The sequence below is a fragment of the Perognathus longimembris genome, chromosome 11 (genome assembly GCF_023159225.1).
Source record: "Perognathus longimembris pacificus isolate PPM17 chromosome 11, ASM2315922v1, whole genome shotgun sequence".
In the NCBI taxonomy this organism is placed as follows: Eukaryota; Metazoa; Chordata; class Mammalia; order Rodentia; family Heteromyidae; genus Perognathus; species Perognathus longimembris.
The window spans coordinates 10,150,041-10,172,588 of NC_063171.1; the positions used below are offsets into that span (position 1 = coordinate 10,150,041).

General features: G+C 38.7%; 1 protein-coding gene across 2 annotated transcripts in view; it reads left to right on the forward strand.

Moving 5' to 3' along the window:
• The first annotated feature begins 4,502 nt into the window (after positions 1 to 4,502).
• Positions 4,503 to 22,548, forward strand: part of Wdr64 (WD repeat domain 64) — a 106,813-nt gene continuing 88,767 nt past the window's right edge. For both annotated transcript variants that reach the window (XM_048357322.1, XM_048357323.1), the window contains exons 1-3: positions 4,503 to 4,647; positions 11,244 to 11,374; positions 20,661 to 20,763. In XM_048357322.1, the coding sequence (XP_048213279.1) occupies positions 4,503 to 4,647; positions 11,244 to 11,374; positions 20,661 to 20,763 (379 nt within the window). The remainder of the gene's footprint in view (positions 4,648 to 11,243; positions 11,375 to 20,660; positions 20,764 to 22,548) is intronic.

Sequence of the window (22,548 nt, forward strand, 5' to 3'; positions counted from 1 at the left end):
TATAATGTTAACAATGCAATGCTATGATTTTTTTTTTTTTTTTGGCCAGTCCTGGGGCTTGGACTCAGGGCCTGAGCACTGTCCCTGGCTTCTTTTTGCTCAAGGCTAGCACTCTGCCACTTGAGCCACAGCGCCACTTCTGGCCATTTTCTGTTTATGTGGTGCTGGGGAATTGAACCCAGGGCCTAATGGATATGAGGCAGGCACTCTTGCCACTTGGCCATATCCCCAGCCCCCAATGCTATGATATTAATGTTTGTATATGTGTGGTGTATTGCCCTTCCCTGGCCCATATGTTGAAACCTAACCATCAAACTGATGGTACTTGGGGACATGATTAGGTCATGAAGGTTATGTCCTTATAAATGTAACTAATCTCCTTATAAAAGAAGCCTACAGAACCTGTTTGCTCATTCTGCCATTTGAGGACACATAGAAGGGATCATCTCTAAGGACTGGGCTCTCATTCATACTCAATTTGCTGGAGCCTTGATCCTGTTCCTAGCCTGCAGAACTATGAAAATAAAAATTTGTATTTTACAAAATATTCAGCCAAATATATTTTATAGCAGTGAGAATAAATTAATCAAACAATATGACACTATAATTTTAACACGTAATTAGTGTACAATAACTTCATGTTGTCACCAAACATCTAGTCTTCGTTAAAATTTTCAAGTTTTGTCTTATAATGCTTTTTTAAGATTTTGTTGTAGATAATGATCTCAGTCCATACATCTCTCATCTCTTACTTGGATTATTGAAATTGCTAACTGCTGTGTGAATTTACCAGGGAGACATAAAATGCTTGTCTCTGAACAGGATAATACTGAAAAAGTGAAGAATGACTCAAGTCTAGCTTGACAAGTAATTAAGTTGGATTGCTTATTGGCAACAAAACTTACCAAAGTCATCTCTGCCCACCCAGGACCCTGTCACCTAACAAATTCTAAGTTGTTTTAGCACCCAGGAGAGGGAAAAAACAAACTAGAGGAACTATGAAGCACTTCATCCTTCCCCTTATCAGAAATCTCAACAGTCTCAGGAAAACATTCTATAGAACAGCTGAGTTGTGGTCTATTGAAAAATGGCATTACTTTGGTAGGATTTGAAGAACTGTTTTCTCTTTATGACCTGGTTTCTCAGTCTCTACCCCTTTTCATTTTCAATTTATTCTTCACAAAATATCTGGGTTCGGGCTGGGGATATAGCCTAGTGGCAAGAGTGCCTGCCTCGGATACACGAGGCCCTAAGTTCGATTCCCCAGCACCACATATACAGAAAACGGCCAGAAGCGGCGCTGTGGCTCAAGTGGCAGAGTGCTAGCCTTGAGTGGGAAGAAGCCAGGGACAGTGCTCAGGCCCTGAGTCCAAGGCCCAGGACTGGCCAAAAACAAAACAAAACAAAATATCTGGGGTCCTCTTTTTCAAACACAAGTCAAATGATGTCATTATCCTGTTATTTCCACAACACTTAAGTGTGAAAGCCAAAGTCCTTACAATAGCCTCTAGAATCCTGCATGATCTGATCACCAGTCTTACCTCCCTATCTTGTTCTCCTAGCGCTCATCATGATAGCCACACTGGCCCTTTTGCTATTACTTAGATGCTTATCTCAAGACATTATTCCTACTTTTTCCTGAAATATCCTTCTACTATTAATCCACTGGCTTGCTACCTCTCTTTTTGTCAAGTTTCTGCCCATATTTATTAAAACCTTTTTCTTTTCAGTTCCCAGACTTGAACTCAGGGTCTGGGTGCTGTCTCTGAGCTTTTCTGATCAAGGCTAGCACTTTGAGCCACAGCTCAACTTCCAGTTTTCTGATGGGTAACTGGAGACCAGAGTCTCACAGACTTTCCTGCCCAGGCTGTCTTTGAACCACAATCCTCAGATCTCAGCTTCTGAGTAGCTTGGATTACAGATAGGAGCTACTAGCACCATGCTCCAATTATGTTTTTATTAGTAATGTAATTGACCTTCCCTGAGCTCCCCCCAAAATCCCCACACACACACACACACACACACACACACACACTCACATGCACATGTGTAGTTGTGCATACACACACACAGCACTCATCACTTTCTGACATATTACATGCTAAGTTATTTGCCTTATCCATTAGATTGTAAATTCAAGAAGTTATTTTGTATGGTGGGAATGATAATGCAGATCCAGCTACCCAGGAAATGGAGATGAGTGTTTCATGGTCTGAGGCTGACTGGGGCAAAAGCTAGGGAACCTGTCTTTAACAATACAAACTAAAGCAACTTTTTTTTTTTTTTTTGGCCAGTCCTGGGCCTTGGACTCAGGGCCTGAGCACTGTCCCTGGCTTCTTCCGCTCAAGGCTAGCACTCTGCCTCTTGAGCCACAGCGCCGCTTCTGGCCGTTTTCTGTATATGTGGTGCTGGGGAATCGAACTTAGGGCCTCGTGTATCCGAGGCAGGCACTCTTGCCACTAGGCTATATCCCCAGCCCCTAAAGCAACTTTTTAAATTAAAAATAATCTTTTTAAAAAAATTATGGAATCTTGGGGCTTGGAATATGGCTTAGTGGCAAGAGTGCTTGCCTTGTATACATAAAGTTCTAGGTTTTATTCCTCAGCACCATATATATATATAGAGAGAGAGAGAGAGAGAGAGAGAGAGAGAGAGAGAGAGAGAGAGAGAGAAAGCCGAGAAAGCCAGAAGTGGTGCTGTGGCTCAAGTAGTAGAGTGCTAGCCTTGAGGAAAAGGAAGCCAGAGACAGTGCTCCAGCCCTGAGTCTCAAGCCCCAGGACTGGCAAAAATAAATAAATAAATAAATAAATAAATAAATAAATAAATAAATATGGAATCTTCAATGCCTAAAACAGACCTTCATAAAAACTAAGTATTCAACTGATATTTGCTGAATGAGTTGGACGATGAACATAAGAAAGCATACATAAGGATTAGTTCCTCTGATGCTACTGAGTAAGGAGTATTTTTAAAGCTTTAAAGAGAAAAAAGAAGGAATAAATAGTATTGCAGAATGTCTATGTAATATGCCACATAGAGGTTTTCTCTCCTACTGTCTTCTTCCTATCCAGAAATAGACAGCAAGCAGACAGGATTAGAATTTGAGGAGGCACCCAATACCATTTGCTTCATCTCTGAATGCAAAGATGTTTTAAAAGATGGATGACAAAGTAGATAGGAACCTTATCTATCTTACCTAAGTCATAGGAATTTAACTGTTGATAAACAGACATCTCCTTCTTTAATGATTTGAAAATCATCCTGTTTCAATGAGAAGTTGAATTAAATAGGATTAAAGATTGTAATCAAAGGAAAAGAAATATGCAGAAAGGTCTCTTTTCCTGACACTTTACCTTGAAAACCTCCCCCCAAACAATCACCAACTATTCCTTCATTGTGCTTAGCTCTATTTATTATTTTAATTCAAAATCAATTCATAAAGGAACAAAACTCTTTTAATTTGAGCTCCTAAGGATAAAAACATATTGCATCCATGTCCTCTAAAAATAGCTTTGTGTATGGCAGAAATGACGGGATGCAATACATTTTTATCCTTAGGAGCTCAAGTTAAAAGAATGTTTTTATTAAGTTCAAGTTCTAGGCCAGTGGCTTGTCTATAATCCTAGCAATTTTACTAAGTGGGGACAGAAATCAAGCCAGCTAGTATTTCAGATCACCTCAAACCAAAAGTTTACAGGCCATTATCTCACCAGAAATAACTGATTATGGAGGTACATACCTGTCATTCCTGCCATGGCAGGAAGCATAAATAGGTGGATCACAGTCTAAGCCAATCAAGAGAAAAAAAAATCCCCAAACAAAAAACATGAACCTAGCTAAAACATAACCAAAAATAGCTGGAAGCATGGCTCAAGCAATAGAGTACCTTTCTAGCAAAAGTGAAGCCCTGAGTTCCAACTCTAGTACTGTAAAACAGAAAAAAGATTCCATACCCAATACAGTGAAAAGAATGAGTGTGAAACTTATTATCTGTATGGAGAGATGAAAACCTTAATCTCCTCACGGAAGAGAAGAAAAGTTTAGGATAAAAAGAAATACAAGAGGGGAAAGTAATGCCAGGTTCCTTTCTTACCTAGTCTATACTCATCATATTCCCTCTCAAGAAGTACACACACACACACACACACACACACACCCCTGTGTGTGAGGGGGGAATGGCAATCTGTTTATGGGAAAACTAGGAGGTGACAGAGATATTATGATGTAATGAAGTCATTTAAAGGGCACTGGTAACATTGTGAGGTCAGGTCAGGATTTTTACTGAAGTGTTTGCCTCTATGAAATGCATTAGACCTAAGTCAGCTTTCCTCTTGATAACACCGTTACTCCTTCCCACACAATGGGATTTTAAGATCACAGGAATGAGACCTAGGGAACAAACTGAGATACAGAGAGAGGCATTGAAAGAATGGGAAGATTTTTCACATTGGAAAAAATACAGTATTATTTCTGAACAGAAATAATACATTCCCTGTGTGCCTATGGATTCCAGGGAGGACAAGCAATTCAAAAAAACACTTCAGGTCAACAATTTCAAACTAGCCTTGTCCAAGTTTGAAAAATTGGTTGAACAGACAGCAGCCCAGAAAAGAGAGGAGAGAGCAGGCTTGGTTATCCCAAAAGAAGGTAAGATGGGTGATTATGAAAAGGCCACTCTGGGTTGTGGATTTGAACCGGTGCATGATTTAGACTGTCAGAGCAAAGCAATGGAGCTCAATAGCACAGGCACTAGAGTCGGGAGCTGAGAACTGAGTACTTTTACACTTTTCTAAATAGCTATTGGACATCGTAATACCTTTTCTGCTTCTCTGGACCTGAGTAATCTCAATTGTAAAATTAGACTGTTGATTAAATGGTATCTAGGGTTCTGTAGACACGATTATTTAACAGCTCTTAGTAGTACACAGTGCCCAAGTAGGAGGCAGTACAGGAAGCCATTTTGTAACACTCTGTTAGCTTTCTGTCACTTGTAGCAAATATCTGAGATAATCAATAAAGAATAGATATGTTCCTTAACTTACTTAAGAAAAGTAAATGTTTGATTGGGGCCTGTGTTGAGACAGTACCTCCTGGCAGAAGTATATAGTAGAAACTACTCCCCTTCTGGAAGCTGGGAAGAAGGACTGAAAGGAAGAGGCCACAGTCCCAGTTATCTTTTTAAAAGCAAAGCCTCAATAGCCTAATTTCCTCTCAAAAGGCTTTGCCTAGCAAAGGTTCCAGAATTGCCCAATAGGGACCCAGGCTGGCAACCAAGCTGTTAATACACATGGGATTTTAGGGAAACAACACAAATCCTAAGTGCTATCTATGTTAAGACCAAAAAAGTATCATGAGCCCAAAGGCTTTTTATAAGCAATAGAGTTTTCTATTTCACTATCATTCCACTCTACTGCCATCACTATAACTCCATTTTACTGCTCATGTATTTAGGCAGGACTGATGTGAGCACAAGTATGGTTGATTAGCAGAAAAAATAATTCAGAGCTTAAAATGTGTCATTGTGGCCATAGCTAAGATTAGTGGTCTAATATGCTGTTTGGAGGTGTTAGGACAATAATGATGAGTAGGGCTGAGCTGTGAATGGTGAGGGAGTGTTGATACATACCTGAAATCCTAGCTACCCAGAAGATGGAGGCATGATTGTGAGTTTGAGGTTAGCCTGGACAAAGGTAGTGAGACTGTATCTCAAAAATGAAAGAAAAAGCAAGAGTTAGAAACATGGCTAAATGTGGTAGAGTACTTGCCTATCATGCTTGAAGCCCTGGTTCTATCCTTATAACACACATACACACATGTTGGGGTCTGGACGACCCCTTTCTCCCCCCACGGGGAGAATGGTAACCACAAAATCTATGAAAGAGCACTCGGCCTGGCCCTCTGCCAGTGGAAGGCCAAAGGCGTGCTCACATGGGCAAGCGCTAAGTTGAGGAAAGGTTGCTGAAGCCTCCCCTCCCCCCAGTCCCCCCACGTGTTACCAAGAGCGGGGGCGAAAAGGAAGGCATCAGAGACACGCTGCGGTGGTGGGAAGCGTCTCAAAGACTTTAATATGGAAAGGCACTTATATAGAAGTAATGGCGGGAAAGAAAGGGGGCTGGCCAAAGGGCCAGTCATAGGCTAAGGACCATGTCCATCAAGTGACATCACGAAACTTCCTTTGTGGGCGGGACAACCCCATCATGGTGGCACGCATGTGTTCACCTCCCAAGGGGCGGAGGCTTTCTCTTCCTGTTGAGGCCGGAAGGTGGGAGGGGCTCCTTCCCATTGTCCCAGGGCTGGGGGGAAGGACAGCCCCCAACACACACATACACACACACACACACACACACACACACACACACACAGATGATATGCATGACATAGTCAAAAATCATTAGAAAAATTCTGCCATTGCAGTAAAAGGAGCAGGGTCATTGTAACCTCGAAGGACACAGCACAGTCATCCTTCAATACATCAACCTTGATGGTCATGTGTGTAAAGATCTTGATTTTGCATATCTGAGCCCAACAAGTATTATTTGAATAATATTTTGTAATTAAATAGGTCACCAAAGTTAATAAAGTTTCATTTGACTTGCATGAAATAAATTTCATTTATCTAGGGAACAATGAATAGAGATGTCACCTTCCCAACTTGCTCAGCTTTTGTTAGTGTTACAAGTGTTAGGCTCAGAACTTTCAGATAGGTTCTTTAGATTTTACAATCATGGCTGAAGTTTCCCAAGAATTCAACAAAGCTTTCCTCTTCTCCTACTCAAATTTGTCTTAGCACTGTAGCTTATTTTTCCAAACTCTCACCATGTCTTCTGAATCATCTTTGAAAACCTCAAGGCACCCAGCCAAGCACCCTATATTGTAGGACAAAGCAAGGTTCCCAACCTATTTCCTAAACTACCTAACACAGCACTGGTGCTCCTCTCCTTCACTCCACCCCCAAAAGGCAATTACTTTGCTGTCACAACATTGAGATCTCTTTTTCCACTAGCTTTATTCTCTCAATCTAAATATACTCCTCATGAATTTCTCTTCCTCTCAGGGCACCCCTGTTCATTTCTCTGCTTCTTCTCTGTTGTAATTCTCACAGCATCAACAATCCCTTGTCAACCCAACGCCAGTCCTGCTTCCTCATCACTGAAAAGGCTCTTATCAGCATATTCTGTAAAGTAATGGTTGTGAAGTTCAACAAATTGTTTTCTCTTTTGTATGTAGCTCATGTGGTCCATCACTGCATTGACCTTGTTAGATATTCTACATTTGAGCCATGTTTCTAGGTCTTTTTGCTCAGGACATTTTTTTTTTAGACAGACTCAATTTCTGTCCAGGAAGACCTAGACCATGATCCTCCTATTTACAAAGGATCTACCTTAGCTAGGATGACAAGTTCATCATATCCTCTTTCATGATTGACATTGAGACTCATGAACATTTTGATCAGGCTGGCCTCAAATTGAGATACTTCTTATCTCATCTTCCTGGGTAGCTGGGATTACTATCATGAGACATTTCCATGGCTTCTCCTGATTCTCCTGATTCTGTTCTCCTGATTTTCCTGATTTGGCTGCCTCCTTATTTTCTTGATATTTTCCTCCTGTGTTCTTACTCAGTCTTCTGGTACACTATCTACTTAATCAATCTCCTGAGCTAGATGTCTAGATATAACCTTGACTGTGTCATGATATCCTTCTCAAGTTATTACAATAGTCTCTTAATATAAGTTTTCCTGCCAAGACTTATTTCTTACTCTATACTTCTGCAGTTTTTTCTTTAAAAAGTAGATCTGGGACTGAGAATGTGACTTAGTGGTAGAGTGCTTGCCTGCCATGCATGAAGCCCTAGCTTTGATTCCTTAGCACCTCAGCACATATATAGAAAAAGCCAGAAGTGGCACTGTGGCTCAAGTTGGCAGAGTGCTAGCCTTGAGAAAAAGAAGCCAGGGACAGTGCTCAGGCCCTGAGTCCAAGTCCCAGGACTGGAAAAAAATAGATCTGTTATGTTCTTGACTTATCAGCTCACCACTAAAATCCCTGTGTTCTAAATAAAGTCACAACCATTTCTCAACCTACATTTCCAGCCCCATTTCCTGGCACTTTCAGTCTACCCTCTCAGGAACTTTTAAGCAATTTTAAGTATGCTCTATTTGTTATGATTTTAATTTTGACAAATCATTGTTCCCATATAGGGTATCTGCTTTTTTTTTTTTTTGCTCCTGTAAATTCCTGTTCATCATTCAAGACCCAAATCAAATGCATCTCTTTGCAAAGACTGCCAAACTGACCCTAAGTAATGCCACCTTTAGCACTGCCTATGCACTTTTTGCTGTCTTGAGGAAGTTACCAGCTGTATTCAGCCTGCTGACATCTATAGGTTGTGGGTTTGCTGTTATTCCTGCTCCCCGACTATTGACTGAGCAGGCAATTTAAGGTTCTGCTTGGTATCATGAAACATTCCTTAAATGTGTGCTAAACAAATGAGTTAGGCTTGTTTTCCTAGAGAAAAACTAAAACTAAGTCAGATTATATTGAAAATGGGAGATAAATATTGCAGAAAATTGGCCTCTCCATGACTACAGGACTGGTTTGGAAAATTGCACAGATTAAAAATATAATTGTAATTTATCATAGGCTATTAATGCTGTATGAAATAAATTCATTTTTGTTAATAAATATTGGTAAGTAGGGTCTACTTTTTAATATAGGCAAGGATCCAAGCACCAGAGAGATTTTTTGATTTTGAGAAAAGGTTCTCCCTACACTCAGATTGTCCTTGAATTCAAGGTCCTTCTGCCTCCACTTCCCCATTGCTGGGGTTATGAACATGCAGCACCACACCCAGCTTGAGAACATTGCTTTGGAACAGTGTCTACCTCAGAATGATGTTATATAGCCTGCAGAAGTTCACCCCAGTAATACTCCTCTTAAATCTTCCCAATGACCTAGTTGAACTCAGAGCATCCCAGGCTAGGAAATCTCATCATCCTCCAGCGACATAGTCAAGCATAAATCTTACCAGCTGGTGTGAATTTTAAAGAGCAAAGTAGTTATTTGAATACTCATAGGAATCTCAAATTTAATGTAACCCAAATGGGATATTTTATTTCCCTGCAAGGCACAGTCCTTATAAGCATCTTCTAAGTGTGAAAACAAAAACTTGAATGTCATTCTAGATTGAGGCTTCTCAACCCTGACACATTGACCTTTTTCTGGTGTGTGTGTGTGCGTGTGTGACTGTGTGTGTGTGTGTGTGTGTGTGTGTGTGTGTGTTATGTTTGGCATGGGGGAAAGAGTGAAGGATGGGAGGAGGGAGACATGTTGAGGCACAAGATCTCGTCATCTTCCTGTTTGAAAGCCATAGCTGTACATTCTTGATTTTCCTTCACTTGCCACTTCTACCCTCAACCATATCTCATCCCTTCACAAATTCTCCCCATAATATTAAAAATATCCATAGCCATCTCTAGGGTGCCTATATCACTTATTGTCTAACTGAGTACACTTGCAAGAGTGAAAGGATGTGCTGCTGATCATTACATTGATGAAAATCTATGACATGCACAATGCCTTGGTATCTCTAGCCCCAACCTCCACTCTCTGAAGCCTGTACTATTGCAGTAACATCCTTCCATCCCATTCCTACTCTCCTGCTCCTAATTGGTTTCACAGCCTTCATTGTTGCCTTCTCCTAGTAACTAGAGTGCATTTACAATACAAAATGTAAGAAGATTATGTTATTTCCATTATAGAAGCATCCAATGATAACCTACTATCCATCTGAGAACAAGAGCACAGTTCCTTTCTTCCTCTCTGGTCTCAGCTCACAGACCATTCCTTAGTCCCACTCTACTCTCTACTCACAAACTCAGGACTTTCTATTTATCAGCCTCTGTCTAAATGTTTTCATTTGCTGTTGTGTAACTAGCTCCTTTCTACTTATCAAGTCTTAATTTTTTCTCCACTTCAGTGAAGTCCATTCCATCCCCAATGCCCTGTAACTTGATCACGGCTTACCACTTGGTTCCTTCCTCACCCTTAACCTCTTTCTATAATGGCCTTTATTTTCACCTTGTCTTTGAGGTATGGCATGCCCAGTGTCACTAACCAATAAAGTGCGCTAATCTTAAATATGTTGCTCTATGAATTTCAACATTGGTATAAGTACCTGTAGCACTAAGCGAGTTGAGATGACTACTTCTAGTAAGTAGGAGCTCTCTTGTGTTCTTTGGGAGCTGTGCTGCTTTTCACTTACCACACATTTCATTCAATTCTCCATTAACAACTCTTGGCCACAATCTATAAGTTGTTTGTTCATTACCTAGTTTTCTGATCTTCCTATTAGAATGAAAGTTCCTTAACAGAAGAGATTATGCTTATCTACTTTTTCATTTTCTAAATAGCTAGCTTAGTTTTGTCATATAACAATATTCTTTTTGTTAGGTAAATAAAAGGATCGAGTTTTGACTCCATATAATCTGAAGAATCCATGTATCAAATTCCTTCAGTGGTCTTGCTTCAATGCATCCATAAATTTGGGGGAAAGATAAAAATTCAAATAATATGTGAGGTGTGTTTACATAGTGTGAAAACACCACTCAGTAATTGCTTCACAGCTCTACCTTCATTTTAAGATGAATCCTACCAGAGATTCCAATTGGTGAAAATTTTAGAACAAGAAGCTATCTATTTTCTTATCTTTGTAGTCCTGTACATGGTTTCTAAAATAGCTTATAAGGAAAGCTTTGGAGAGGGTTCAGAACATCAAAGTAAAAATATTTCCTCCCATTTAGTAATATTTTAAACAAAGGCCTAGTTAAGTTTTCAAAGACAACATCTCTAAAATTGAGATAAAGAGGCTGCATATGTAGGTGGCTCATTCCTGAAACCCTATCTACTCAGGAGACTGAGATTTGAGGATCCTAGTTCAAAACCAGCCTAGGCAGAAAAGTCCATTAGACTATCTCCACTAAAACCATATTAAAAAAAAAAAAAAGCCAGAAATGGAGCTGTGGCTCAAGTGGTAGGATGCTAATCTTGAGTAAAAGAAGTTTAGTGACAGTGCCCAGATCCAGAGTTCAAGCCTCAAACTGGCATTAAAATAAACAAACAAAAAATCAGATAAAGTGGGTTTTCACAGGTTACAGTACAGAAATTGATATATAGGAAATGAAAAAAACTATAATAGTAAACAGTCTTTGGAACTTGATGTAAATTTGCCTGTATTGTTTCCAACAGATGTAATTGACTGTGACAAGTTCTATGCATCAGTGCAGCAATTCTTTGGTCCTGAAGTGAAGAATCAAGATGCGAAATGCTTTTATAGGAAACTCTGCAACAAGCCAGATGCCTCCATAGACTGGTGTGAGGTACTCCTTTTTCATACTCTTTAAATAATAGAAAACCTGGATGTTCTTTGTCTTCAGGATATACAACCAAAACTAAGTATTACTCCCATGGACATTAAACCACTATGCTATGTACTTGTTTTAATGTCTATAGCCAGCTAGCCAAGGCTACTGCATGAAATATAAAGTGCTATGCATTTGTCACTCTGAAACACTTTTAGACCAATCTGCCGATTCGAACTACTGTTACTGTTAACAACCACCAAGATTTTCACTGTGTCCAAATCCTTACATAAGAGAAGGAAGAGACTGAGATAGATAACTTCTGTCAATCTTTAAGGTGTTTTTTGATTGACAGAATATTAACTTGAAATTGTCACACAGAGTCTCATGGGGTAGAGCACCTACCTACAAAGTAACCATGAGTTCAAAACCCAGTGTTACCAAAATAATTTTATATGCTTTTATACAAAGAAATTAACTGTTTTTTAAACAATGTATTTGGCTAAACAATGTATCTGTCTATGTAAAAACAGCAGATACTATAGAGAGATATTATACCCTTAACAGGAGAGCAGTGCTCTAGTATGTCCCACAAATAACAACAAGGAAACCTGTGGTATATCTGTTTACATGAAACTCCATGATAGCTGGGACTCTGGCCTCTGAATGTAATGAAATACAATCTTAAAGTAAAGCTGATTTTTTGTTGTTGTAAAGATGAGGAAGTTGAGCCTCATTCTTTCTGACATCTGCTCGATCTTTATGTATATAAAGTATGTATATGTGTATATGTATATGCTCGATCTATATGTATATATATATATATATATATTTTAACAGACAATCTGTGTCAGTGTTCCTCAGAGACATTTCTACTTCAAGCTGTGTGACCCAACCTTTCTGGCCTTCAGATATATCATTTTTATAAATAAATTAAAACTATCTTTATTTCAGTATGGATTACCTGAATTAAAATAATTTACCAGGTATTACTAGCCTATCAGGTTATAAGAACAAGAGTCATAGTCACATGTCACTGACTTGGACCTGTAAACCTAGCTGTTCATGGTTCAAAGGCAGTCTAGGCAGAAAAGTCTGAGGGACTATTTCCAATTATCTGGCAAAAAGGTAGACTGAAATTTTGTTTCAAGTGGTATGATACCAGTCATGAATGAGCCTAACAACCACAAAGCTCTGAATTCAAACCCCAATACTAGCAAAAAGAAGAACTAGAGATAATATTATTGTTGTTGTTGTTGCTATTTTATAGTGCTGGGGTTGAACCCAGGCCAATGTGCTAGGCAAGCAATTTAGCTTCTATCTTTTAAAATCAGGCAGTGAGGTACAAATCAGATTCCAAATATCAATCTTATTGTGGCACAAAATATTACACATTCTTTTTCTAGCTTTTAGATGCATTTAATCTTGAAGAATTTGCCTTTGCCCATATAATACTAAAATCTTAGAATTCAATCAAAACATCTCTTAGATGTGTGTTTTTAATTTATGATGAAGAAAAATGATGTGTAAAGAGAGCTATTGCATTTATAAACTGCTTTGTTAAATAGCAACTTCTTTGCACAACTACTTAAAGATAATAATAAAAAGAAAAAAGTGTAAAAAATTAAAAGTGTAAACAAATAAAAATTACACATATAAAGCAAGTTGTATGCCAATCAATCATCTTTTTATTTACCAAATACATTTCTAGCATTTGTCATGTATAGGCCACTTAATATGTTAAGCAGAATCCCCTAATGTGTGTTAAAGAAGAAAAAATGGGTAAAATTAAATTTTAAAAAGACAGCTAAAAAAATGTGACTGCCTTAAGTTTACAAAGTTAGCCAGTGAATGATTCCCATTCAGACATGACTTGATTTTTGTACCACACCATCCTACCAAACATTTGTGTTGGCCTTACCTGTTCTGGATTGACGTTCTTCCACTAAATTCATTCCTTCAGTCTGGCTTTTTGCTGCTTATGTTGGAGATGGGGGGTGGGGGGCAGTGAACTTTTCTACCCAGTCTGGCCTTGAACCTCAGTCCATCAGATCTTAACCTCCTGAGTAAGTGTATTATGGGTGTGAGTCACCAGTGCCCAACTGGAAATATTTTTTAAACACAATACAAATTAATTCAAACACGAGTCACATGCTACCATTCAGGATGCATTATAATTATACTTCTTCCAAAAAGTGAATTGAAAGTGAATTATTATAAAGCTGAAATTATATTTTTCCTTTCAGATACGTTAAAATAATATTCCAAGCTAAATTAAAAATAAGTCATACAAAGCTTTTTTATTCTACCTGTTTTTCACATTCTCCATATTTCTCTATTTCTCTATATATAGATGTACATATATACATATACATATATGTGTATGTGTAATCAGGGGGAAAGAGTAATTTAAAAAATAATCAATTCAGTATGTATATAACCCTGTAAGAAGCATAACTAAGAGAGAGTTCATAGTCTATAGTTATAGACTATAGTCATAAAATATTCAACCCATGTCAGTTCCTCACTGGAACTTAAAATGTGGAAAGAACTAATTTGAGATTCACGACACAAGGAAAGAAGTTTTGTGTGTGTGTGTGTGTGTGTGTGCCAAAACTCAAGGCCTGGGCACTATCCCTAAAGATTTTACTCAAGGCTAGTGCTCTACCACTTGAACCATAGTTCTACTTCTGGCTTTTTCAGTGGTTAATTGGAAATATGAGTCTTATGGACTTTTCTGCTTGATCTGACTTTGAACCATGATCCTCAGATTTCAATCAACTGAAGTAGCTAGAATTAAAGGAATGAGCCACCAGACCCTGGCATATTTTTTTCTTCTTTAGTAATATTATTTGTTTAAAATATTTCTTTTCAAAATATAAAACTTTTATTATTTTCTGAAGTTTATTTGACATAGTGTCTTAAGTTTTTATTCAATAAATTTTGAGAATTTGATATATTGAAAATTATATTTTTATAAGTAAAAGTAGCAACTAGGTGTCTATAGCAACTTTGAAGATAGAACTGAAAAAACATGGTTCAAAACCAGCCCAGGCAGAAAAGTTCATAGAATCCTTTCCAAACCCACATGGCTGGACAAAGTGACATATATCTGTCACCTTAAGCTATGAAGGAGATTTATAGCAGAAAAGGTTTGGTTCCAGCTTAGGACAGATAGAAAAATCCAAGGGATTCTACCAACAATTGGGAAGCTGGAGGTGTTGGTATAGGCCTGTCATCTCAGAGACAATGGAAAGCCTGAAAATAGGTGGACCTAAGCTTCCAGCATGGGAAATGAGACTCAATCCTAAAATGAACCACTGAAAAAGAGGGGTGGAAGTATGGCTCAGCTGGTGAGTGCCAGACTAGCAAGTACTAGCCCCTGAGTTCAAACCTCAGTTCTATCACCACCAAAAAGGAGAGAGAAAGTGGGAAACAGGATGGATGTTGAGAAAGACATCCTATAAAATAGAATCTACCTATATATAGCTATAAGAAAAAGATAAATACATGGTTAAGCAGACTGAACTGTTTGAAAATAGCAAAGATAATGACTGGGTTTTGTTTTCTATACTGTCTCTGGAAGCGTTGATGTTAAACTCAAATGTTGACTCTGATCAAGCTCCCTACTTGGTCCTCCAAGCTACTGAAGCACTATCTAGTCTCCCTAATTGCTAAGTAATCTAATCATGCATGTCTGACATTAATCCCTAACAATGCAGGAGGTGAGAAATTTTACTGATTATCTTTATTTTCAGGATGGGCAAAACTCAGAGATAGTAAAACACTTGAAGTCATATGACTATTGACAATAGAAGCAGGAGTTAAATCCATTTCTAAGTTCTATCATATGTAACGTCACTGCACATGAAACACTGCTGCTGGATTTCTTCCTACATCTGTTCTCAGATAGTTGAACAGATACATTGTCATTATCTGCACAACACTTATGTAAAAATTACAAAGCAAGCTGGATAAGTGCAAGCTGTTTTTGTGAGGTTAGATATCATAGGCATGTATAGTACACTACTAAAAATTAGATTCCCAAATTTTGAAGAGTTCCTCCAGCTCTGAGAAACTTTGGAATTTATAACTTCATAGTACTGAATCATCATTTCCATTGTTTTTTTCATATTAAGAGTCTGAAAACTATTATTTTACATGCTTACCTCAGGTAAAATTGACTGATAAACATTTACATTGAAAAAATGTTGTGTAATTATAATTATACTGGGTAGTGTTTATTAATGAGAATGTGATAGGTAGGATGATAAAAGGGTCTTCTTTTATCATAAGCCTTGTCCTTGGTTATATAATCAACTCAATCTATTCCAGATGAAGCAGTGAAGGGATTCTGTAGTTAGATTTAAGGAGCTAATCAGCTGAACTTCATATAAGGAGATCATCCTAGATTATCTCAGTGGATCCAAAGTACTGTCTTAAAAATAAGACGGGAAGGGAAGAAAGAGTCTTGGGTCTCTATTGCTGTTGCTGAGGTGTCCAAACACTACAGCTAAATAGGAGTTTCTAGAAGCTCAGCAACCCTAGCTGACATCTAGAAAGCAAAGGGATCTCAGACTGCCAATTTGAATGAACTTGGAGTTGGATTCATCCCCATAGACTCCAGTAAAAATGTGTTTCATATAACTCTTTGATTTTTACCCTGGATTTCTAGTCCATGTAATTTTTGAGCTAATAAAAAGGTGGTACATTAATCGCTTAGGTTTGTGATCCCTTGTTTGGGCAACAGTAGATAAACCATAATACAGAAGGGACGGTATAAACATTCAAAAACAAAAAGTTTACTCATAATTATAGTTAAAAGAAACCAAACTATGGCTTTGGGAGGAATTCAAACTTTAGCATTAGTGTAAGGAAGCATGGCACTGGAGAAGGAAGCTAGAGAAGAGAAGGGTAAGAATTGGGGTGGCTGCAAAACCTTCAGCAATTTATGCTGGGGTAGGTCTAATTGTTAGTGGAGCTGTTAAGTGTGGCCTGATAATGATTAGTTATATAGGATTAATAGTTTTTAAAATTTATTTAGGAGGAATGTTAGTGGTATTTGGGTATACTACCAATATAGTAACTGACAAGTATCCTGAAACATGAAGTTCAAATGTTTGATTCTGGTTTTTACTATTATCAGGAATTTTATTAGAGGGTGTTTTAGTAATTGCTATTTTAAATTATGGTGGAGTGGAAATGCTAAAAGATTTATATAGTATAGAGGATTGGATAGCTTATGATGGAGATGGGATACTATTGATTCTTGAAGATTCTGTTAGGGTTGGGGCTATGTATAGTTATGGAAATTGATTGATAGTTTCTGGGTGATCTTTATTTGTGGGGGTGTTTATTATTATTATTTAGATTACACGTGGAATTTTAATTAATATAGAAATTATTAGAGTGAATGAGAGGATAAAAGAGAAGAAATAGATTTTTACTAGTCCTTTATGATTTGATATTATGTGGATGCTGATATATGAATGAAAGAAATAGTTTTTGGTATAACTTTTTCTGTTCAGGTGTAATCTAGAATAGATATAGCTAATTTTTGGCTAAATGAGAGGTAAATCATAGGTAGTAGTTGATGAATAATTGTTGCGAAAAATCCTAATATATTAGAAAAGCTAAATGAATATGAGTTTGGGTAAAATTTAAAATAGTATGATATGTTGAGTTCTATAGCAATAATGAAGCCTAATAGGGTTACTATTAGGGCTGAAAATTTAATGAAGGATGGTATGGTTATGGTTTGAGTATTAGTAGGACTAATAAAGTTAGTAGTTAAGAATCCTACTGTTGTAGGGAGCAAAGCTGACTCCATCTTGACTAGGGAAACATGGTAGAAATGTTTGGGGGAGTAGAGCTGACTCCATCTTGATTATTAGGTCAACCGGACCTCAAAATTCTGCTTCTGTAAATGGCTTGCTTAACTTGTTTGTTGCTTGCTCTTCCCCCTATGTCAACCCCCTACATCTGTGCTACGCTTTTACCTTTATAAGCCCCAAATTGAGGGGTGCTTGGGGTCACAGTGCCAGCACCTGAGTCTGCACTGTGTTCCTGGCCGGTCTGTTGGCTTTTTGCTTCCACAATAAACCCATCTTTTTACTTGAGACAGTGGTGGACTCCTGGAGGGACGTGGAATCTCCGTCGAGCCCCTAACACTACAAAGATCCTACCTAGTAATACTCATTTAATAGGAATGATATGTTTTGGGTTGTTTTCATTGGTTAACAGGTAATGATTGTGGGTGGTTTGCTAATACAAGAAAAATAATTTGTGTACTGTACATGGCAGTGAATGAGGTTGCAATGATAGTTATTAATAGGGCTCAGGCATTTGTATACAACATGTTTATGAGGATTGTTCATTGTGTTGTTATTGACCTGGGAAGCTTGGTTGTGTTGTTTATATGATGGGAGAGATTTGAACATTTTAAAATGTGAAAAAATCAGAGAGGTTGATGATGTTGGGGAAAGGAAAAGGTGATAAACCGAGGAGATGAAAGGTGAGGTGAAGAAGTGGAGGGATGAACCTTGGGGAACTGTGTCTCCTTTTGAAAGGAAGTGAGAAAGAATGGATGCAAAGCCAGCTTGGTTTCTAAATGGGTCTGGAGTTGGCTCAAAGCCAGCTGTGGAGGGTGAAGAAGAGGTGGCAAGATAAGGATAACAAGCATACTTTAGTCCCTCACAGCCATGTTTTTAGTGATAAGACTCTAGACTTATTTTCTCCAAGTACCAGCTATAGCACGAACAAGAATTTAACAAAATAATTGATGACTGTTGCTAGGTGACCACATGTCTGTATGGAGCTTCAAGCTGAATCCCTTAGCTCAGAAAGTAAAGATGTATCTGGGAAAAGGACAACCATATTTAAGCCACTCTGCTCCCATCTCCTACAGATAGAAAGGTGTTCCCACACCCCCTCCCTCATTCTGTTTCTCACTGCTTTATTCTGTTTGACTAAATAAATCCTTGGTAAACTGCTTGATGAATTTCCTTTATTGTGGACTAATAGTGGGTTTTTTTTCTTATAATGTGGACTTCAAGTTCCTATGATTTGCACAGAAATTGGGAAGTTGGGTTAAGGATTTCCTCTTCTGTTACATGGAATCTCTTTATCTTCTTGCTTTCACTGGTGACAACCCCACTGAACAAATGTTCAAGAAACCAGTTCAATCCCCAGTAAACTGGTAAAATCCACCAGTAAACTGGTGGTTTTCAATACTACCCTTAGAGGAAGATTTATTTTCATTAGTGATTGTCTTTATATAACATAATTTTTTCCTCTCTCCCAGTGGACTTCTCAGTCTAGGCTTCCTGATGACAATAGCCATTTATTTAAAATAATAATTTTTATGTGCCAGGCACAATGGAAAATGCTTTACACAGATGTTGCTTAAACCCCATTTAAAAATATGGCTCAACAGTTTATCCTTCTATTTTAGTGGTGGAAAATTGAGACTTAAGATGAAGTTTGTTCTGAATATCAGTTGCAGATCCTGAACTCAAACACTAGACCATGTGACTATATAGGGGGGTTGCTATTTCTGTAAGGCTTTGTTGTGAGCTAAGGTGCAGATCAGGACTCTTCACTGGATAATTCATTAGTGAATGATGTCTAAAGAAATTGCAGTAGGGCTGGGATGTAGCTCAGTGGCAAAGCGCTTGCCTAGCAAGTGCAATGTCCTGGGTTCGATCCCCAGTACCAAAAAAGAAAACACCAAAAAATACAGTTAAAAAAAAAAACCCAACCAAGAAATTGCAGTAATAAAAGATCTCTCTCCACTCTAACACGGATCTATTAAAATGCCTTTCACTTTTCGCAGTTTTCAAGAAAATTAGCTGTTAACCCAGAGGTTTGTTACCTATGAAATGGGTTCAAGTGAACTGTGAACTATGTTTTCTGGAAGGATAAAAAGTTCATTAAGTTTTGTTGTTGTTGTTGTTTGCCAGTCCTGGGGCTTGAACTCAGGGCCTGGGTGCTGTCCCTGAGCCTCTTTGTACTCAATGCTAGAGATCCTTTTGCTCAAGGCTAGCACTGTACCACTTGAGCCACAGCTCCACTTCTAGTTTTCTGGTGGTTTATTGGAGATAAGAGTCACTGACTTTTCCTGCCCAGGCTGGCTTCAAAACACAATCCTTAGATCTCAAACTCCTGAGGAACTAGGATTACAAGTGTGAGCCACTGGCACCCAGCTGATCCTGTTTTTGTATAGAAAGAAGTCTAATTGAAAAAAAAAATTATAAAGACAGTTGTGTTTATGTGTAATGTTTAGATATGGGCATGTGAAGGAGGAAGCAGAAATATTTCTAAAGCAATTGATGAGAAGACACGGGTTAAAATATACTACACAAGAGGACCCTGGTTGTTCAGGCCTGTGATCGTAGCTATTCAGGAAGCTGATATCTGTGTATGGAAGTTCAAAGCCAGCCCAGGTAGAAAAGTCCATGAGACTCTTGTCTACAATTAACCACCAAAAAAGCCAGAAGTCAAGCTGTGGCTGAAGTGGTAACATCAAATAAATAAACTGCTATTGAAACATTAATTGCAATGGATGTTATTTTAATTCAGTGATTTAGTTGCTAGCTCCTTTAAGCTCAAAGTATCCTTTAGGGGAAGCTTGCTGGAAATTAGTGGCACCTCTCAGACTTTACTCCAGGCACCAATGAGTCAGAATGCACTTTAGTGGGATCTGGAACTTGCAGAGCAAGTTGGTGGGTGAAGGGCTGCCAAGTACTCACTTATGTTTCAAAGCATAACACTGGGCTTGGATGGTAACTCAGGTTATAGAGCTCTCACATAGTATGCTCAAGATCCAACTAAGAAAGAAAGTGGCGGGGCTGGGGAGATAGCCTAGTGGCAAGAGTGCCTGCCTCGGATACACGAGGCCCTAGGTTCGATTCCCCAGCACCACATATACAGAAAACGGCCAGAAGCGGCGCTGTGGCTCAAGTGGCAGAGTGCTAGCCTTGAGCGGGAAGAAGCCAGGGACAGTGCTCAGGCCCTGAGTCCAAGGCCCAGGACTGGCCAAAAAAAAAAAAAAAGAAAGAAAGAAAGTGGCAGAAAGAAAAGGAAGGAAGTGAAGGGGAAAGATTAAAAAATGCGTCATTAGTATAGAGTTTCATGAATGTGTCAGGTGTCCCCTTTTAATATGGTCACTCACTGTCATCATACAGCAAGGTACTAGGTGATAATCTAAATGAGGCTTTTCATTCACCCAACATAAAGTCTGTTATTACTTGAAAGATTATTCTGAAATAGTGTGTATGTTCATATGTGTTGTTTGGAATTCTAGATCTTCGGATACTTCCCCTCTGAAGAAGATCCTCTTGCTTCCCAGTTGGATGAAGAAAACTTGGTTTTCTTGGTGTCTAGAAAACAGCGAATTGTGATTGCAGGTGATCTTTCACATTTCCCTTCCAAATTAGAATGGATTTTTTTATATTTTAAAAATAAGCATTGGGAACATTGTTTCCATTGGACCTGTTTCATGTTATTTGCCTGCTCATTTTTTCATAATTCTGGTGAACAGTGACAGTTTCACATACAGTTTGAGAATAAACTATACCTGCAGTGAAAACTGAAATGCCATCATTGCTCTGAAGGATACTTAATGGTCAATCTATGAGTAGGACATTTCACATTCTCTCAGAGAGGCTCAGACCTGCAATGAAACTTTTATTTTGTAGTATACCAATAGGACATGTTCTAGTACCAAAGAGAATTGTTCATTTAAAAAATAGTCTTAGAATTATCAAGTAAGGGGCTGGGAATATGGCCTAGTGGCAAGAGTGCTTGCCTTGTATACATGAAGCCCTGAGTTTGATTCCTCAGTACCACATATATACAAAAAGGCCAGAAGTGGCACTGTGGCTCAAGTGGCAGCATGCTAGCCTTGAGCAAAAAGAAGCCAGGGACAGTGCTCAGGCCCTGAGTTCAAGCCCCAGGACTGGCGCAAAAAAAAAAAAAAAAAGAATTATTAAGTAAGGACTTCTCCATTTCCTCCTGTCCTGATTACCCTGGGGATATTTTTACCTATGTAAGTAGCTTGCACCAACCCTATGGGGTATTAACTCAGTTTCCAGCTTACATAGGTTATGTAGTTTAAAAATGGAGCCTAGGACCTGGGAGCTCCTATCTCACTCCACTGTTGACATTGGATTTTCTTCCTAATACTCTACTCTGGGTGAGAGATGATGGGGAAGAGAACATGCAAAGCTTTAGTCTACCTCTGTCTTTCAGCATTTCATCCCATCATCTCAGATAAGAGTGTAGTCTAAGTCAGACCTCTGATGGTCTTTTAAAAAATAGCACCTAGTGGGCTGGGGATATGGCATAGTGGCAAGAGTGCTTGCCTCATATACATGAAGCCTTGGGTTCAATTCCCTGGCACCATATATAGAAAATGGCCAGAAGTGGTGCTATGGCTCAAGTGGCAGAGTGCTAGCCTTGAGCCAAAACAAACAAACAAACAACAACAACAACCAAAAAAACAAACCCAGAAACCAGGGACAGTGCTCAGGCCCTGAGTCCAAGGCCCAGGACTGGCAAAAAAAAAAAAAAAAGCACCTATATTTCTTCACATTTTTGTAAATAATCTGTATTTGGCCTTTATGCTTCTTTAGCCCAATTACCAGCCTCTGGCCATGAAAAGCATCACCAATAGAGTACAAGTGGGAGGGGCAGTCCTTGCTGCCACCACCTTGAGGTGTGGAGGTGCCAGAGCCCAGGAGAGAAATGCTGCTGGCATTCTAAACAGCAACTTTGTAGAAGCAAGCTGGATTCATCATTTATTTATGTTCCGTAAAACAATATGTGCGCTTAAAGTCTACAGTGTAGACCAGACACCTGTTTTGAGTGCTGGAGACATAGGCAGGGCCAAAATCTCTGACCTGGAGTTGGATACTGAGGGAAGACACAGGCAAATAAAACAAACCAGACAAATAGCATAGACAATGTGTGCGAAGGTAATAAGGTCTGTAGGAGAAAAAATGAAGTAAGCAAACATGGAGAAAAAACAATCAACAATAGGAGATGAGGGATTTGCCATTGCAGTGGGAATGGGAGTGGGAGTGAGGTGGTCAGGAAAGCCCCTACAGAAAAAGGGATGAAATTCTGGAGGAAAGAGAGAACAAAGCTGAGGATTCTGTCAGGAAGGAAAGAAGTAGTAGCAGACAAGGTTG